We start from the raw sequence: 17,661 nt of genomic DNA on the forward strand, positions 1-17,661 counted from the left end.
GTAGGCAAGTGGTGTCCAAGTCCTCCACTTCCAGGACTCTCCAGGCCCTGCTCCAAAACCTCCGAAACCAGCGGGAAGAGCTGGATGCAGCCCCGCCACGGCCGAGCCCTGAGCTGTACCAGCACGGCTCTGGGCAGCGATGCCGGGCTCTCACTCCTGCAGGCACCAGATACAAGCGGATTATGAACACCTACCCCCTGCTTACCCCGTTTAAACACGGCCAGTTGGTTCTCATTTCAGCCTGAAATTGCTCGTGAAAATAGCTGAGAGCTTGCAAAAACCAGCTCCCTCTGCCATGGTGCCGGCGCCTGCGTGGAGCCTGGCATCGTGCGGGACCTGTCAGGGCTCCCCATGCCAACCCGGGGCACCCACCGCAGCACTGGGTGCCTGCCCTGCCCATCCCACGGGATGCGCCCTGCCGCAGCCTCCTATGCAGCTGCAGCACCGTTTTCAATCTTGAGTATTTATTTTTTGTCGTGAAGGAGGGACAGAGGGAGCCCAGCCTGACGTGCAGCTTCCAGGTTTTTTCGGTGCAGTCAACATACCACACACCGGCTTTCAACAGCCATGGAGCGAGCAGCGGTACGAGGAGATGCGATGCTGCTTGATGGAGTCACCCCTCCTCACTTCAACGGCACTTTCAGGCTGGAGTTTTGCCAGCTGGAAGTTCCCATGATGGAGCTTTCTTCTTTGGTAGCCAAGATGGTAATGGCACTGCATGGAGCTAGAGAGCTCCTGATATACTCCTGGCATACTCCTGACGTAACTCCTACAATACTTCTAACATACTCCTTGATGTCCTCCCGACGTACTTGATATACTGCTGATGTACTCCTGATGTACTCCTGACATACTCCTGATATACTCCATCCTGGCCGTTTCGGCATAACAGCTGGGGGTGCTTCAAACTACAGCAAACTTTTGTGCTGTTACACACGTAAATATCTATGGCACAGAAAGTGTCATAGATATTTATGACAATTACTATGACAAAACAGGTATTATGACGAAGAGATAAGAGAACCGGCCGCCAGTGGTGAACTATGTGAGCTAAGGAAAGCCATGCAGCAACGTCCCCTCCCGCCGGGTTCTGCCCCCGGTGCTAACACCAGCATCAACACCACGGCTGTGCCTTCTGCCCGGCCAGCGTCCTGCTAACAGGAACGACCATCGCTCCACCTTAGGAATAAAGCAAGTGCAATGACTCCCGTCCTGGATCTTTCCTCCAACAGATGGCAAGCGGCATTTGTCAGAAACCGTGCCCAAAATGCAAATAGAAAATAATTAGGCAGCTCGGCTGACAGGGCCACAAAGAAAGGTACCTGCTTGGCCACGGCTACCCAAGGACCTTGCATAAACTGACAATAAAAACATATTGATCCACCCCAGAATGGTGCTGGAACGAAGCCACTCTTTGTGGGAGGGAGGGATGTGCCACGCAGAATAAACCAGGCTCAAAAGACTGGCGCAGTCCCTAAGCCTGCTTTGTTATCGATCATGCTTCGTTATCTTACAGCACCTTTCATTCAAGGACTCCAGCATGCTTTGCTTATCCAGGCAAATCCATTCCCAAACACAATTCCAAGAGAGAGGGTGAAAACTGCACTAGAGATTAATGTGGGCTGTTAATTAGTCCTCAAACCACTCTTACTGGGAAGAAACAGAGGGAAATGCAAGGCAAACAGGAGTTGACCGGCTTACAGTGGTGCTCCGCCGCAGCCTGGGGCCGGCGGGGAAGGAAGCAGCTCCTCCAACAGACCTGCGAGGGGATCTCGGGAAGGAAACATTAATTACCGGTGCTGAACTCCGGCCAAGCCATCAGCCACGACACTTCTGCATCCTTACAAAAAGTACCATGTGATTTTTAGTGACCACAGATGGTCTGGATCCTGGTAGCGCTTCTCAGCTGCAACAAGCAATTTCAGCATTACAGCCACCCTCGGAGGATGCGGGGCTGGGGCAGAGGATGGCGAGGGGGCTGCACGCACGCTTGCTCCTCTCCCGATGGCAAGCTGTATGTTTTCAGGGCTACAGGCACAACCAGACGACAGCTCCGGGAACCACTGCACCAGTTATCCCAGTGGATGGGGACCAGTGGCACAAGCAGCTCAAGGGGAGCAGGCAGCAGCGGGCAGAGGAGCGTTAACGAGTGGTGGAGGACACTTCCAAGAGCTTTTTCTCCAAAACAAACCAACAAAAAGAAAGCTGGAAGATGCTGACAGCAAAAGATTGTGCCCTTTGGAGAAACTGCCAGCAACTAACACAGACCTGGCACTCTGCACTGCATTGCAAGGCTTGGTGAGCTCTTCCAGTTGCTCCGAGAAGCGAGGAGGGAGCTGGTGAGGAGGGAGCTGGGTCCCAAGCGAGCGTGGTCAGGACTCGGGCTGTGCCAGAGCCCGGCTCCTAGCAGTCTCTCTTCCATCTCAGCAATGCAAATGAGAAAATTCCTGCTGGATTCTGAGCTCTCTTTGGCATCTCATGATGTCTGACCACAGGAACCACCATGAAGTCGTGATTTCCCCTTAACAGGAGCCAGGGAAAGGGTGCCTCCAGGGCAGCATCCCTGCCCAGTGCTGGGGGGCTGTGGCTCGGCTCTGGCCACACCAAGTTACGCTGAGTACACAGCTCCGTACCAGAAAGCAGGGCAGTAATCACCTGCAAGCAGCAAGGTCAGAGGCATGGAGAGCCGTGGGGAGGGTTCCCCAGGACTCCCTGGGTTTGCTTCCCTTTTGATGGTCAAATCTGGATGGGTAAAAAATAAAACCCTAAGCAAAAATATTTCATGTTTGTCTCTGCAAATGTGGTCGAGGTGGGTGTTTTCTTAAGCTGTGGTGCTGCCTCTGAGTGTTCCCGTGCCCCACTGGGATGACAAGTCTTCTGCTCCTCCAGCTTGCCTTCCAGATCTCGACACCCGTTTTGGTGAAGCCCAGTCCCAACTGGCCACTGGGAAACCCCCCTCCTGGAAGCAACACCCTTCCTTCCCCAGACCTGCCCCACCTGCAGCACCTGAGTCCTGCTGCCAAAAATAAAAGCTCTAACAGAAAACAATCTCCTCCTTTCAGAGCTGGGTCACACGCCTGAAATGCTGACAAAGGTAGTTAGATTACACCTGTATAAACAGGCACTACTCAAAAATATGCTCCATAAACATAAGCTTTCAAAACAGAGCTCTGTCCCACTGATGAGTATGAAGCATGTTTATTTATCTATGGGTGAACTTGTTGATTTACCCCATAAATCCTTAAATAAAGGCACTGCCTGCCCCCTTTTTTTTTTTTTTTCCTTTCCTTCTCCCCCTTTTCCTTGAAGCAAAACCATCCCGAGCGTGCTAGGGTGGCCTTGGCAAAGGCTCCGGTGACAATCTTGCAAAGACTTATAAACCGTGAGCTGCCGACACATCAGACAATAAAGCTCCTGTTCCATCTCAGGTGACCTTTAATACAAATCCATTTGGTCCCCGGGATCTCACAGCTCCCATGCCATGCTGGCACTAAGAGGATGAAGCCTCAGAGAAGCTGAATTCTTTTTGATGCTGCCAAGCCTGTTTGCCTCCTTCCCTGCCCTTCCGTTCTTTGAAAGCAGTTGCTGTTATGACACAGTATCTCCATCTGGCAGGGGGAATAAGCAGATCCACCCAGAGTCATCAAAAAAGAAGTGAGTCAACGCTAGCGATTTAAAGAAGTATTGTGAGATTTCATTCCAAGCTAAGGGGATTGCTTTTTAAATGACTCCCTTTAAAGTATTAAACCCGAGGTGGGAGCAAAAACACAGTGGAGCCTGCAGACCCCCCTGTTCCTATCGCCCCCCTGCAGGCAGCCAGCTACTTCTGGTCCCCCCCCGTCTCTGCCGCACACGCCGACCTCCGAGGTGCAGCTCCTGTTGCTGTACAGGAGCTGATCTGTCAGGATTGGTACACATCCTAGACTTCCAAGTTTTCCAAGCTTAATGGCTATTCCATGCCCTCCCTCACGCCCAGACTGCTTTGGTGCCTGCTCTGCCAACAAAAGCAGTGGGCACCACAGAGCGGCCGATCCTCCAGCCTGTCCGCACGGACCACGGGACATTACGCTGCTGGAGCAGCGGGAAGCAGGGAGAATCAGTGGATGCAGCAAGGCTCCCCGAAAGCTCTCACACCAAGAGCGCTGCATTTTGGATGGGAGCTTCTGCTCCTCGCTCCCCAGTAAGAGAGATCATTGTCTGGGAAGCTGTGTCCCACTTTTGCAATCGGAAAGCCCAGAGCGTCCTGCTTTCAGTCTGCAAAGAGAACGTCTCGCCCTCCCGCTGTGGGAAGAGCAGGCAATCAGATGTCTGCAGTGGTTTTCTTAGATGTGGTAAAACAGGAGAAAATGTGGGAATGTAATACGCAGCAAGTACTCTATTTTCCAAGCCAGCAGGCTAGTGAGGACTACCTAATCCTGGGGTTCCCTGGTACCCCTGCAACAGAACGGCTTCCCAGCCAACCTCCGCTGGTTTGTGAATACTTGGGCTACGTATCTGATGAGTATCTCACTTTTCTGGCAGCTATGCCAAGCCCTTCTGCTGGAAGCTCCCGATTTCAAACCAAGGTCATTTGCAGTCCCGGTGATTAGTGTCACTACAGCAACATAACTGTGTTATGCAAAGAAAGTTAATCTAGATTCCTAGCACTCAATACACTAAATGATTGCAAACAACATCTGATGATGTCTGATGGGCGCTTGTGCTCCCTGTCGTTAGGTTTACTCAGAGCAGGAATAAGCCTCTGCCAGATCACGTTCATCAACATCTTGAGAATCTCCAGTGGCTAGTACAGGCACAATCCTGGAGGTCTGAATTTCTTTGGTGCCGACTTACATACCTGAATACATGTCCCAGTGCACTCCTTGCAGAGGCTGCAGGACAAAGCCCATCGACTTGCTGGGATATGTGAGATCTTCGTTATGGGTTCCATTTTTTCAGGACATCCAATGCTAACCTGGCCACAAAATAGAAGGCAAGTTGTAAATACCGGCTATCATCCCAAATCTCCTGCAGGGGGACGTCTGTGGTAGTTTGAATGAGGGATGGATTTTAATTTTTTAATATATTTTTCAGGTTCACTGGTCATTTGGAAAAAAACCCCAAAGCTCTAAAACCAGAAACAAATCTGGATGAAATGGAAGGAAGTATTTATGTCGGCGTTTCATCTGAACTAATTCCTCATGTGGATGTTGCTGTGTATCTCAGGTAGGCACGTGAAGTTATCTTTACCCTGCCCAGAGGTCCTGTGAATGCCCCCACCTCCGTGCCCTGGCACCCCACACCTCTGTGCCCTCTCTTAATAGGGAACCCTTTGGCTGCTAACTAAACACACAGCCCTCCAACCGCCCGGCCGCGTGGCTCTGACCTCGGCACAGCCCGGTGAGCCAAACTGGGCTTGCTGTTTAGACCATTAATGACCATCCTGGGCTGAGACTTGAAACCAGGTCTGTGCCCACCCATGTGTCAAGAGGAGACTGGAAAACATCTTACTTCAGGTATCCATAAGGCACAGCTAACGTGGACCCATTTCGTCCCGCTCCGGGTGGGCTTCAGCGCTCCCCCCCTCTTGGGGCACAGCAGACACTTTGGCTGAACACCGAGGGCGCAGGTCCGGCACAGCCAGCTCCCGATGGGGACCTTCAGGATGCCGTAGCACGCCTGCACGGACAGCAGGGAGGAGGGTTAGCCCCAGCAGCCCGGGAAGAGCATCCTCCAGCCCTCCTCCTTCACCCCCACCTTCTTCACTGGCTTATTGCCACCACATCTGGGCAACCTAATGAACAGCAGATGAAAAGCAGCTCCGCAGACAACAAGGGTAAGTTCTTCCTTCCTTGCTACCTTCCCTGTTTTCACAGGGATACTCCTGCTGGATCAGTATGTCCTGGGTTTTAATTAAAAGCTAAGCAGAAAAATGTGCTGCCTATCATGGCCAGCATCTGCCCGGCTCCAGGTCGGGGGTGGGCAACCAGGCTGCTCCATCAGACCCCCCACGCCGGCAGCTCTGCCGTGCGGACACCTGCCTGCCCATCCCCGGCCCGTGTCTGAACAGCTACCGGAGCCATGACAAGTCGGAGAAGAAATGCCATGCGGAGGAGACCTCTGAGGCAGCTGAGGGCTGGAAAGCCACAACCCCATGATTGAGAAAGATGGCCACACTGGTTACACACCCCACACAGCCCAAAGGGAAGTGAAAATAACTACGGAAAGGTAAAAAGGGGAAACCAATAGTCATGAATATAAATCAGAGGGAAGGAACCATGAAGGATGACACATCTAAAGGACGATAAATTTAAAGGAGGCAAGGACAAGTCTACGGCCAAGAGAGTGAGAACAAAAGGACTCGGGTCGCTCACAGAACTCCCTGACCTGCTGCGATAGCGCAGGACGCAGAGGAGCCAAGTGTTTCATAAATATTTCTCTTCCGTACTTGGGGAAGAGCCAAATGATAAGCCGTATCGCATAATGACGACGATAAAATACTTTCCACTTCAGCCATAAGTTATGACTGTATCAAACAGCTACTACTAAAACTAGACAGTTTTTAACCAGCGTGTCCCAGTAACTTGGACTGAAAAGGTTTTCAGAGAGGCAGAGGACTGCCCTGGGTGCTGTCGTGGGGCTGTGCCACGTTTTAAGCAAGGCAATGCAATTTATTCTGGACCTGGTGCTCTGATGCCCTTCCAGAAGGCAAGCGGGCAGTGCCAAAAAGGACCCCCAGCACTGTTGGCTGTAAATGGAGCCCAGGCCTTTGTCAACACCATTTCTTGAAGTTTTTGCCAAAAAAGAACAGCTTTTCATCCTGCTGCCGCAGGTCACCATCACCCCAAGTGGCAGTGCTGCAGGCAGGGACGGGGCAGGGGGCATGCAGAGATGCGTGGGTGTGGGCAAAGAGTCTCCTCTGCCTTTGCTGGCCACAAACAGACTTTATAACACCACTTCAGGTTGTCCCAAAGTACAAATGCACTCTGATAGTGATTTCCAAGGGGAAAAAGCTACTTCATGAACAGATTATTGGGATAATAAGGAATTAAGGGAGGTAATGTTATTGCTGTGAGTCTAACACGGTTCAGAGAGACTTAACTGTGTGTTTCACAGCGCCTCCAAATCTGACAGATAGGTAAGTTCTGTAACAGAGGTTTTTAGAACATGCGATTTAGTACCAGACAAAAATCAGCCTGGTATGTACTACCAGGAGAATAAACTGGCTGCCTGATCTCAAAATCCAGGGGTAAACAGGAATTATGACCAGGTATGCATCTCTGGCAGAGTCTCAGCTCTTGGCTATTTATTCCCAGATGTTTCATAGCAGCTCAAGATGCAGCCCTGCTCCTAGGAGCAAATGCTACAGGGCCTCTGTCCTAGACTAGGCAGGGATCTAGAAACAAGGTGGGTTATCAGCTAAACACACTCCCCTGGTCCGGCACCAGAAGGTGCTCTGGGAACACGGAGCAGAGCAGCACTGTGTAGGAGCACAGCAGCTATTTTTATCGCTGCGCCTGTCACGGGTGCAACATCACCAAAAAGGGGACGCCAAAAAACCAGGGAGGATGCTGAGCCACAGAAAAATGTGGTGTGGTCCATGTAACAGAGGGAGGGCTCGGCCGTGTCCCCACACTGGGGAACAGGAATTTGGTAATGACAGGACCGTGGTGCGGTGGCTGGAAGCTGGAGATGGATCACTCCCATGCTAAGCAGAAGTGCGACGTTGCCACCGCGAGAGCGATGAACCACAACAATTTAGCAGCGGGGGGGGAGATTCCTCCTGGCTGAATATTTTAAAATGAAGATTGCCTGTGTTCTCTAAAAGCTACGCTTCACAGGAATTAATTAATAGCAAGCCTCATGGCTTGTGTTATGCAGATGAGATTATCACAACGATACCTTCCAGCACCATAACCCACCAACGTGTGTCTGAGCACCACCCTGCTTCTGTGCCACCCCGCTGGGATGCAGGAAGACGGGACATGGCTCCAGCCGTGTCCCATGGGACCCCAGCTCCCCTCCACCACTGCCTGAAAATGCGAAGCCCGCAGCATCGCTGCCTGGATGCCCGCAGGAAAGCATCAACCCCAGCAGGTTGTGGATGCGGGGCTGGCAAAGGCACAGGGCAGCTGAGATAAAAACCACGATGCCACGTAACACCCCGTGCCATGGCTCTGCACTTTGTGGCTCAGGGTGTAAATTGGGGCAGAGATTAAATCACCAGCAGCTTACAGAATGGCATTGGGCTTCAGGTTAGACTCTGCTCCCTGAAAACTATGGAAAATCTCCTTTTTCTTTCAACAGCCTTGAAATCCAGCCCCCCGCATCCCCTTCTGCAGCACCGCACTGGTCCCAGCGCCAGGACCACTGCCCAGAGCGGAGCTGGTGGGGTGCCGCGGCCGGCGGTGGGCACAGCCGGGGTCCACACGTCCCCTTGGCAGCCCTGCTCACCGCCACTTGGGCACGTTAAAAAAACAAAAAACGCAACCCCCCCCAAAAAAACCCCAAACCCCAACCCTGAATCATCCTGGTATTTTGTGGAATCTGATTCACTGATGGAAACCATTCAAAACACCCACCTCCCGCAACTATAGATATCTCCAACGCTCTCCCACCTCCAGGAAGCACTGATGGAAAAGCCGCCCAAAAGACGAGCAAATGGCTCTTGAGAGGAAAAAAACCCAAACCCCTTCGCACAGAGGGTGAAGCCCAGGAGATGCTGCTGCCATTCCAGTTGCCCTTGCAGCAGGACCAGCAAAACCTCCCTGGACCCACGCAGGACCCAGGAGACCCTCCCACGGCTGCCTTCTCCTTGCCAAGGTTTCCCCAAGTGCAGGAGCCCACAGACACCCCCAGACAAGGGCTCGAAGCACTTGCATTCAATTCTAAAAATAAAATTATTTTCCTCCAGGCAGTAAAATAAAATGAAATCCTACACTCATACAGCAGGGAAGCTGGGACAGAAACCCTGTGAGGTGAGGCAGCACTCGTGGAGCTGGAAGGTGCTACTACCCATCGTGTATCGCTGCAGAGGAGGAGGCTGGAGGTCTGTGCGAGCCCACCGCTGTGGCAAGGGCAGGCTGCGTGCCGGGCTGCGGGGCCACGTCCCTCCCAGCCCACCAGCCAGGCCCGCACACGGTGCCGGCCACCCCTGGGTGCTAAAGATCCCGCTGCAGCTTAATAAAGCCAGATGGGGTAAAGAAAGAAGAATAAACACATTAATGGAAGAGCGGGCATAAAATAAAGCATCACAGAGACCAGAGAATAAGGAGGAAGGGGCAAAGCAAGCTTGCAGGGAGCGGCTTTCAGCCTCTGGTTGTGTATTTCCATGGGCACTTTGGAAGCGTTTGGGCTAAAAATAGAAAAAAGCAAGTTTGTTGCCTGCCAGCTCCCCAAGACCCCATTTGCTACCCTCGCTCCGCTGCAGCTGCACTGGGAATCCATCTGAAAAGCTCAGCAGGGCTGTACAGCAGCTGAGGGAAAGGGGGACAGGGACAGGGGGGACCCAGAGAATGGCACGGGGGCGCGATGCGCAGGCAGCCAGCCCTGCTGCTCTCCCCCCGCCACGGGGGCTCACCTGGTGCACGCAGACGTTGCACTTGTCACAGAACACCATCTCGTTACCGTCCTCCCCCTCCGGCGAGCGGCAGACGTCGCACACCACGTCCTCGTCATACTCGATGCCCAAACCCTCCTCTGTTTCGATGGCGATGTTCATGTTCTCGTAGCACATGGTCTCCAGCTCCTCCAGCACTCGCTCCAGGGTGATCTCGTCCAGCTCAGGCTTTTCTGCAAGGCAGAAGGCAGAGGAGGACACTGATGCAGCTCCAGAGCAGGAGCTCACCCGCCTTCGGGGAGCGTTTTGCAAAGGGCTGAGCATTTCAGATTGCAACTCAAGAGGCAAATCCACGGCGACGGTAAGAGCGGCGATTCAGTAAACGGCTGCTTCTAACTCGGGATGCAGTTTATATTTCATAGACAGTAACAAAATATTGCTGCTGGCTGAGAGGAAAGAAACCCATTCAGCTGAATCAATGCGGATAATTAGGTCTGACAGTTTAAATGTTCAAGGAGACAAGTTTTGCAAAGATGCTTTCTGCAGCAAGGGCTCAGACAAGCTTTGGCAACACAAAGTCAATGCTTTAATTGTTATAACTGAAAATTGACCCTTTTAAGGCCAATTAAATGGAACTGTAAAACTGAAGCCAAAGGCTGAAATTGAGGACAAATTAGGGTTTTTTTTCCTGGCTGGGTTTAGTGGAACCAGAAGGGCAGACCTGGGCAGGGGTGAGCTCAGATCCACTGTGTTGTCTTTTATTCCCCCTGTACCAGCATCTTTAGCGGAAAGAAGTGGCAGAGGTGCTTTACCAGAGGTTTCTGCAGAGTGACAACCAGCAATACAAGGCCAATACCAGGAGAGGCTTTTTCAGAGGAGCAATCTCCAGCAGCAGGATACCCGGCCACTGTTACAGGGGGGATGCTGCTGCCAGAAGTTCAGCAGCACTGGAACAGTGCTGTGCTGAACCCAGCCCTGGCAGTGCTGCCTCTCACCCACACACAAAGGTCCTGGTGCCACAAATGCAACGTGAGGACACTCCAGGTAAGGAAAAAAAGAAGCAAAAATAATCTGTCAGCAGTAGGAGTGAGGTTCTCCGTGAGGAGTAAGAGGCACAGTTAAGCTCCCACTGCACCCCATCTCCCCGTAAGCACCATTTCATCACTTAAGAAGGCATGGAGATGAGGATGGAAATACCAGCAAGATGCAATAAAAAACATCTAAACATCGCATTTCATTTGCATTTCATTGTTTCCTTGGATAATATTATTCGGGCGGCCAGGATGCTCCAGAATGCCACAGACAGCGGAGGAGCCTGACCCACGCTGCTGTCCACCTTTCTTGATGCAAGGCAATGGGAGAAAATATCTCATTAATGAGCATAGAAGGGGAAAAAAAAGCCTGAGGAAGTACTAATATGAAGCGGTTATTAATTAAATGTTCGGTGAGAAATTTGCCATCCTGGGCATCTCTTGAGCCACGGTGCGATGTCCCTGTCCTGGGCCAAGCTCTGGGGCCCAAAAAGGTCCCCAGGGCTGGGGTGGGATGGGGCCGCAGGGGTCCCGGGCAGCACTACTAGCTGCACCTTTCCCTGATGGCCACGGACCGGCTGGAAAAACTCTGTCAAGGGGGAAAGCAACCCGTAGGCGAGCTCAGCAAGCAAACACACCATTGTCTGCCTTTTTAAGCTCTTCCCCGATGTTTCGCATTGGCACGGTTTCCTTTGGCTTGACAAGTCTCTGCAAACATCTAGCCTGGCATTTTACATGTCTCTGTCGAGTCTGAGATACCATCTAAGACAGACAACACTGTTCCCTATCGCAGCCCTTTCAAGTGTGGGGCTGCTGAGCCGCAACACGCCGAGGAACCTGCCAATACCTGTTCCATTACCGAGCAGCCCTGGCGATGGGCGCAGGACCTTGCAGAGCCCCGGGCTGGCACAGGCTGCCCGGGGACCACTGGAGCTCGGCCAGGTGAAGCATCCTGCGCTGCCACGGTGGCACAGCGAGCCCCACGCGCCGGAGCCAGGATGGAGCTGCTGGCTCGCTCCTGGCATCATGCAGGTTGGATGCAAGAGGGCAGGGAGCAGGTTACAAAGCCTTTTTTTTTTTTTTGCCTTAATGGTGCATACACACCACCAGAGTTGCACTTGCTCTATGGAGAGCTGTAAACCACGACTTTACATGAGTATTAAACAAACCCAGCAAGAACACACTCCTCTTGGTCAGCGTTTCAAGTCCACGTGGGTGACTAGGATCCCAGACACCGGAGTGTCAGCCTGGAGTTAACTCTCTTTCTCCCAGCATTTCAGGCTCTGCTCTCTCTGCTCTTCTGGAAAGCAAAATGATCATTAAAGTGCTCCCGGTGCTCTTCCCCACGCACTTGCTAGAGCCGCCCTGTGCAAGGGGCAGGGCAGGCAGCAAGCTGGCAGCTGCAGGCAGCGCGAGGAAGGAAAGGGAGGGGGTTTCCACAGGAACCCTGGCCCTGACCTGCCTGCAGGGTCGGGATGCACTGGCGTCGCCACTGCCCCCACTTCACCTCCAGTGGAAAGAACCCGCTCCCATCCCATCTCCTGTGTTTTCCACCCATGGTGATGCCCCAGCATCACCAGCTTAACCCTGGGGAGAAAGTCCCTGCCCATCCCAAAAATCTTGCGCCGGGGCAGGACCAGCACCCGATGGGGTTTCCTTATCAGCCTACATGCCACATAGCTGTTACACCGTTACACCGAAAAATATAGATCTCTCCCTCCTGCGCACACACACACGCACGCTCTCACACTCCATTTAGATGTAATTACATTAGGAGTTTGTTTGCCAAGCGCCATTCAGAATACCTCGGAGCTTATTGAATTGACAATTGCACTTGATGGGGATGAAGCGATTAATCGTTTATGAAACACTAAACAATGGGGCCTGGGGGTGAAGTGCTTTTTCCATTTGTGCTCCATTTATCTCCTTCTGCATCATGTAAAGTTTGTGCTGTTAAACCCCATTCAAAAAATTGTCATCTTTTTGGCTGCATAAATGCTATCTGCATCAATCGTGGTCAGCTAAATAGCAAAACCAAAAAAATGCTCCACCAAAACAGTCTCTGTGTACATGCACAAGTGATGCCGTTGCTGTCCCCGGGGAAGGAAAAGCAAAGACCCAGATACTGATCTTGACTACAATTAATAGATCCAGCGATGTCCAGGGGCTAAGTCATGTCTGAGACCATCACCAGGACTGTGGACTCTACCTGCTGACCAAGAGGAAGATATTTTTACCTGGTTAAGGTAAGCCAAGGTCTTGTACGAAAGGTGGGGCAGAAAACGAAGCTTTTCTGAGCCTCCACAGAGAAAGGCAGCGTAGCTGCAAATTCCTCCGTCGTCTCTCTCCAGAGGGACACAGGCAGAAGTGAGAATGCAGTCTCATGCCAACATAATCACCAGTGACTTGGAGTCATGTTCAGAGTAAAAGGCTCCATGTTCCACCACCCCTGCCTGGAGGCCACCCGCACCACCCATACCCTCTCCCCATTAACACCGAGCGTGTTAATGATGCTGGGTTTTGACGTAGCCACGCAGGCTCCCTGGGACCCCCCGACACTGCCCTGCGCTGGGAAGGACTGTCCCCGAGGGAGTGTTGCCTCCTGCCGCATCCTGGCTGGAGAAAAGCTCTCCTCTCTGGGCCCACAGCGGGATGCTGGTGGCAGCGCGTATCCCAGAGGAAGCATCCCTCGGAGGAGAAGGCGGCCTTTGCTTCAGAAAGGGAGGAGGAGGAGAAGTGCCAGACAATGACATGCTACAGGAGGTCTCCAAATCTGATTCAGAAAGGTAAAACATGTAGGAACCGACCCAGCCTTTCATCTGAACTTTGCTCCCAGCAGAAAACTTCCCTGTACCTCTCCCGTCGGGGTCTGCCAGGATCCCTGCAGCTGCCCAGCATCCCCGTTATCCCTGGGGGCCTCCTGAGGGTCCTGGCCTCAACCCTGTGCACTCAGCAACCCCAAACCTCACAGCAGCTGCCCGTACGGCACCTGAAATGCAGAATTTAAACACTTCATCCCAAAGGAGCTGGGATCGCTGAGCTGGCACCGAAGTCACAGCACCGGGTCTGGAGAACCACCAGGCACATTCTTTTACACAACGCCGCTCTCCGTTATAATTATTTCTGTAATACCGTAATTTATGTGGCATGAAGGAGCAATATTCTTCTGCTAAATGAATTCTCAGCTACTTCTTGTCGTGGTGTGAGCCGATTCACTGCGCAGGGAGAAAAACAATAGCTGGTGAAGACACCTTTCACAGAATGGAGACCTATTTCTGACTAAATTGTGCTCCACTAAAATCAATTTACTGAAACAATAAATCCTTTTACCCTGTGGAGGTTACCTGGAGATAAAACAGCTAATGAACAAACAGCCATCAGGACTGCAGGCTGCGCCACTAGCTGATTCAGAAGCTGTAAACCTTGGCATCTACTTTTCAGTATAAAAATATATATAAACAAGCAAAACTACTGGGTTTTTTTAAATTAAAAAAAAAAAAAAAAAGGAAAGCACTTGTGAGATGATGTAGGCTTGTCTCTTAGCATCTTTGAATAACTGAGAGTGAAAGGCTGCCAGCTCCCTGATGGGATAGGGGTGTTCACACGCAGCATGGGGACCACGGGCTTCTGAGATCTCCCCCCAGCTCACTGTCCCTCCAGCTCGCCCTGGGTGAGTCACTTCAAACCTGCCTGCTTCAGCTTCTGCCTCTGCAAAGCTCTGCTGAGGATCCTTCCCCCCTCAGAGGCCAGGGGAATGAAAGCAATCCGGAGATAAAAAGCACTGGTTAGATGCTGAAGCTGAGCTGAGGCACCGGTGTGCAGAAAGACACGTTGGGAGAAGCACGCCTTGCCTCTGGATGAGGCTGGGAGCTGAGCACCCACGCACTCCAGGCACCCGCCGGGACACCAGGCACCCCTGCCCCAGGCTGGGTGCTCCCCTGGGCATCCCAGGTCCTATCCCAAGCATCCTTTGCAAAGGTCAGGGGATGACAGCCAACCACCTGAACACCACGCTAGACCGTCTGGGACTCCCCCAGCCACCTCGAAGCCATCCCCTGCAGGCACACAATGCCTGGGAGATGCAGCAATTGCACATTAATCCTTTACTGATGTTATTTATGAGCAGAACCTCAACATAAAAGTAAGACCAACAAAACAAACAGCGACATGCAACCTGCGTGAGCTGAGCATCCGCAGTGAAACTTCTAGATATTTTGTTACAAACACAGCCTGCTAATGCACTTTTTAAAAGATTTACAGGAACCAATTATCACTCTTTCTGCCACCCACCGACATCAATTATTGCTCAAATTTAAGATGATGACAAAATGTTTTAGGAGCCACTTTACAAGCTGCCGTCTCTCTCCAGCGATGCTCGGCACTGGCGGAGCTGTCCTGGAGCACTGCGGATGAAACCCTCCTTGCCCCATCCAGCAGCAAAACTCCGAGTATCGCTGGAAATACTGCAATTACTGCGAGGAATTCATGGAATAGCAAAACAATGATCTGACATAAAAACTGATTCTGCCAAAAAACGGGGAGGCAAAATGTCTAAAGCATCTCCCACTGATACCCAACCCTCCTAAGCTATACATTAATACATGATCTATATACAATGAACACATTAATCTATACAGAGCTTTGCTGCAGTAGCTGTTTCTACGAGCTCGTTTAGCTCAGCTTCCCCTTCCAGAGGCTTGCAGTGTTTTCACCTCTGCCAACAACCTACAGAACTGCCACCTGAAAATATTTCTGGATTTCCTTGCTGAAAGATCAGCTTAAAGGCTGAGGCTATTTTCACACAAAATTAGCCTGGATTATTGTGCTCGGATTGTTCTTCTTCTTCCTCCCTCCCTTCCCTCCGGCCGCCCCATGCTGTGGCACCCCAGCAAGCTGCTGCGGCTCGCCCAGGCAGGGGCACCGCAGCTCCCACTGTGCCAGGGGCACCCCGGCCGGCGGTGGGGGAGGTGATCACGGGGGGACAATGTTGTTCATCCAAAAGAAGAGCAGAAGTCCTGTGCACCCACCTCCAGCTCTCCCAGACCCCCGCCGTGCTGCTCAGCAGCTCTCCACGAGCCAGCTGCAGTGGGCTCTCACCTTCATCATTTCTGACTGCCATCACTTCTGTGCCTCTTTACCCCCTGGGCTCGCTGACTCGCCTGTTCCCGAGTCCTGCCCTCGCATCCAAGTGGGGTACGGACCCCTACATTAAAGAGCAACAGCCTGCGAGCAAACACGAGCGTGGCACCTGCCTACGGGCAGCTCAGGCGAGTCCTTCTCCCCGTGACACCAGCGGCATTAATCCAGATAACGGCGGTGTAACTGAGAACAGCTTCCAGCCCTAAATCTGTTCCCAAGATACTTGTACGCTGTACGTTGGCACTCTATGAAATACATCTCTTGCTGGCGATACACCACCAAGTAGCAGAGGATTTGCCGGTTCGCCTATCCACGCACCCAACTGCTCTGCTGCCGAAACAGTTACTCGTGCAATCAGCTTACGATCTCGGTGGAGAACAAAGATTTCAGGCTACGCACGGATGTTTGTTGTGGGCTGCAGCACAGACATGTTATAAAACAGCTCCAAACTGGCAGGATTTCTTCAAAACAAGAGAAAGGAGAAAAAAAAATATTCCCAACAAGCAGACTCTGAATTATTAATGGGCTAAGCTTTGTCAAGCGGTGAGCAGCAAGCAGGGTGAGCCTGGGTGCGGGGGCATGGTGGGGAAGGGCCATCGCTGCGAGCGGTCCCGACAGCTGCGGTCTGCGTGGGGAGACGCTGGAAAGGGGGAAGCTGGGCTGGTGGTTAAAGGAAATGGATCCCACTACAAGGACAGACCTCCGCACATCCCCCTGCCAGCCAGGGCTGGGGAGCACTGCCGCGGGGGGCCGGCAGCCCCTGCATCCCCCACATCAGAGGGCAGCGGTGCCCACCACAGGGCTCCCTCCAGCCGCCTGCACGGGCAGGGAATGGGGCTGCACATCTGCTGCCAGCACAGCATGGCGGGGATTCACCCCCAAAGTCGTTAAAATAATGGAAGAGATTCAAATGCCAGCTATAGGGTGGCCCTGCAGAGCCGACGGAGCTTGGCCGTGGCGAGGGGCACCCGTGGGTGGGTGGCAGCTGCGTGGGGACAGGCTCTGCCTGGGCAGCACCAAGACCAAGCTGTCTTGGGGGGAAAATAGGGCTCCCCAAATCCTGAAAGGACGCTGTGGGATGGGGCAGCCTCAGACAGGCACTCCCGGCACTGCCAGGGAGGCAAGCAGCCGCTCTCTGAGGCATACGTTTAATGTCAGCCTCTGCTCTATTGAGCACATCTTCCCCAGGGTCACTCCACCGACTTCGGTTTATTCCAAGTCTACTTGACCAATCTCACCTCCACCGAGGGAGGTATCATCTCATTAGTACACAGACATATCTCAAGTATGCAGTGATGAATTCCCCCTGGAGCTTCAAAAGCAATGCATGTGACCTTTGCATGTTCCTGCCATAAAATACCAGGAACACCTCCAGCTCCCAAGATAGAAGCTGTGGTGGGCATATGTGAGCAGCATACACCATATGGATTAAGTCAAGGGAATACTTAGAAACTTCGGCTCTGCCTTCAGCAAAATTGATTCCGGCAACGTTTTTAGCCATTTCTTGAGGATTTTCCGTGTGTTTATGAAGTGCTGATCACTGCAAAGGCATCTTTCAGCCTTGGTCTTTGAAGTGTCTCTAGCCCCACTCTTACAATAGCTTTGGATTTAGTGGAGATCACAAAATACAGCATAAAATGTTAATATAAAAACGAAGACTTATGGCATGGCTCCTCTCTAAAAGGAAAGGCCTGGGCCGCCTGGAGTGGCATGTACATAAATCTGGTTCAGGGTTTCATTCAGACTCCTTCAGACCTACTTTTTAAACTCTCTCATATTGCAGCAGCAACAAATAAAACATTTAGGCAGGGTTAAATACTGATTTCATCTCCAGCACACAGTCCTTTAAACAGTACCTATCTCCAGTACAGCAACAGCTCCCGCAGTATCTTACAGGGCAGTTCACAGCTATTTAAAGCTGGTTTTACATGTAAAACTTTTGCTTTTCAGAGC

At 52.1% G+C, this 17,661-nt stretch overlaps 1 protein-coding gene across 4 annotated transcripts in view; it reads right to left on the reverse strand.

Moving 5' to 3' along the window:
- The window catches only part of JADE2 (jade family PHD finger 2), an 84,008-nt gene that overhangs the window by 19,026 nt on the left and 47,321 nt on the right, over positions 1-17,661 (reverse strand). For all 4 annotated transcript variants that reach the window (XM_056348343.1, XM_056348344.1, XM_056348345.1 and 1 more), the window contains exons 6-8: positions 9,560-9,771; positions 5,491-5,658; positions 4,838-4,954 (exon numbers count right to left, since the gene is read on the reverse strand). In XM_056348343.1, coding sequence (XP_056204318.1) covers positions 4,838-4,954; positions 5,491-5,658; positions 9,560-9,771 — 497 coding nt within the window. The remainder of the gene's footprint in view (positions 1-4,837; positions 4,955-5,490; positions 5,659-9,559; positions 9,772-17,661) is intronic.

The sequence above is a fragment of the Falco biarmicus genome, chromosome 8, assembly GCF_023638135.1.
Source record: "Falco biarmicus isolate bFalBia1 chromosome 8, bFalBia1.pri, whole genome shotgun sequence".
NCBI lineage: Eukaryota > Metazoa > Chordata > Aves > Falconiformes > Falconidae > Falco > Falco biarmicus.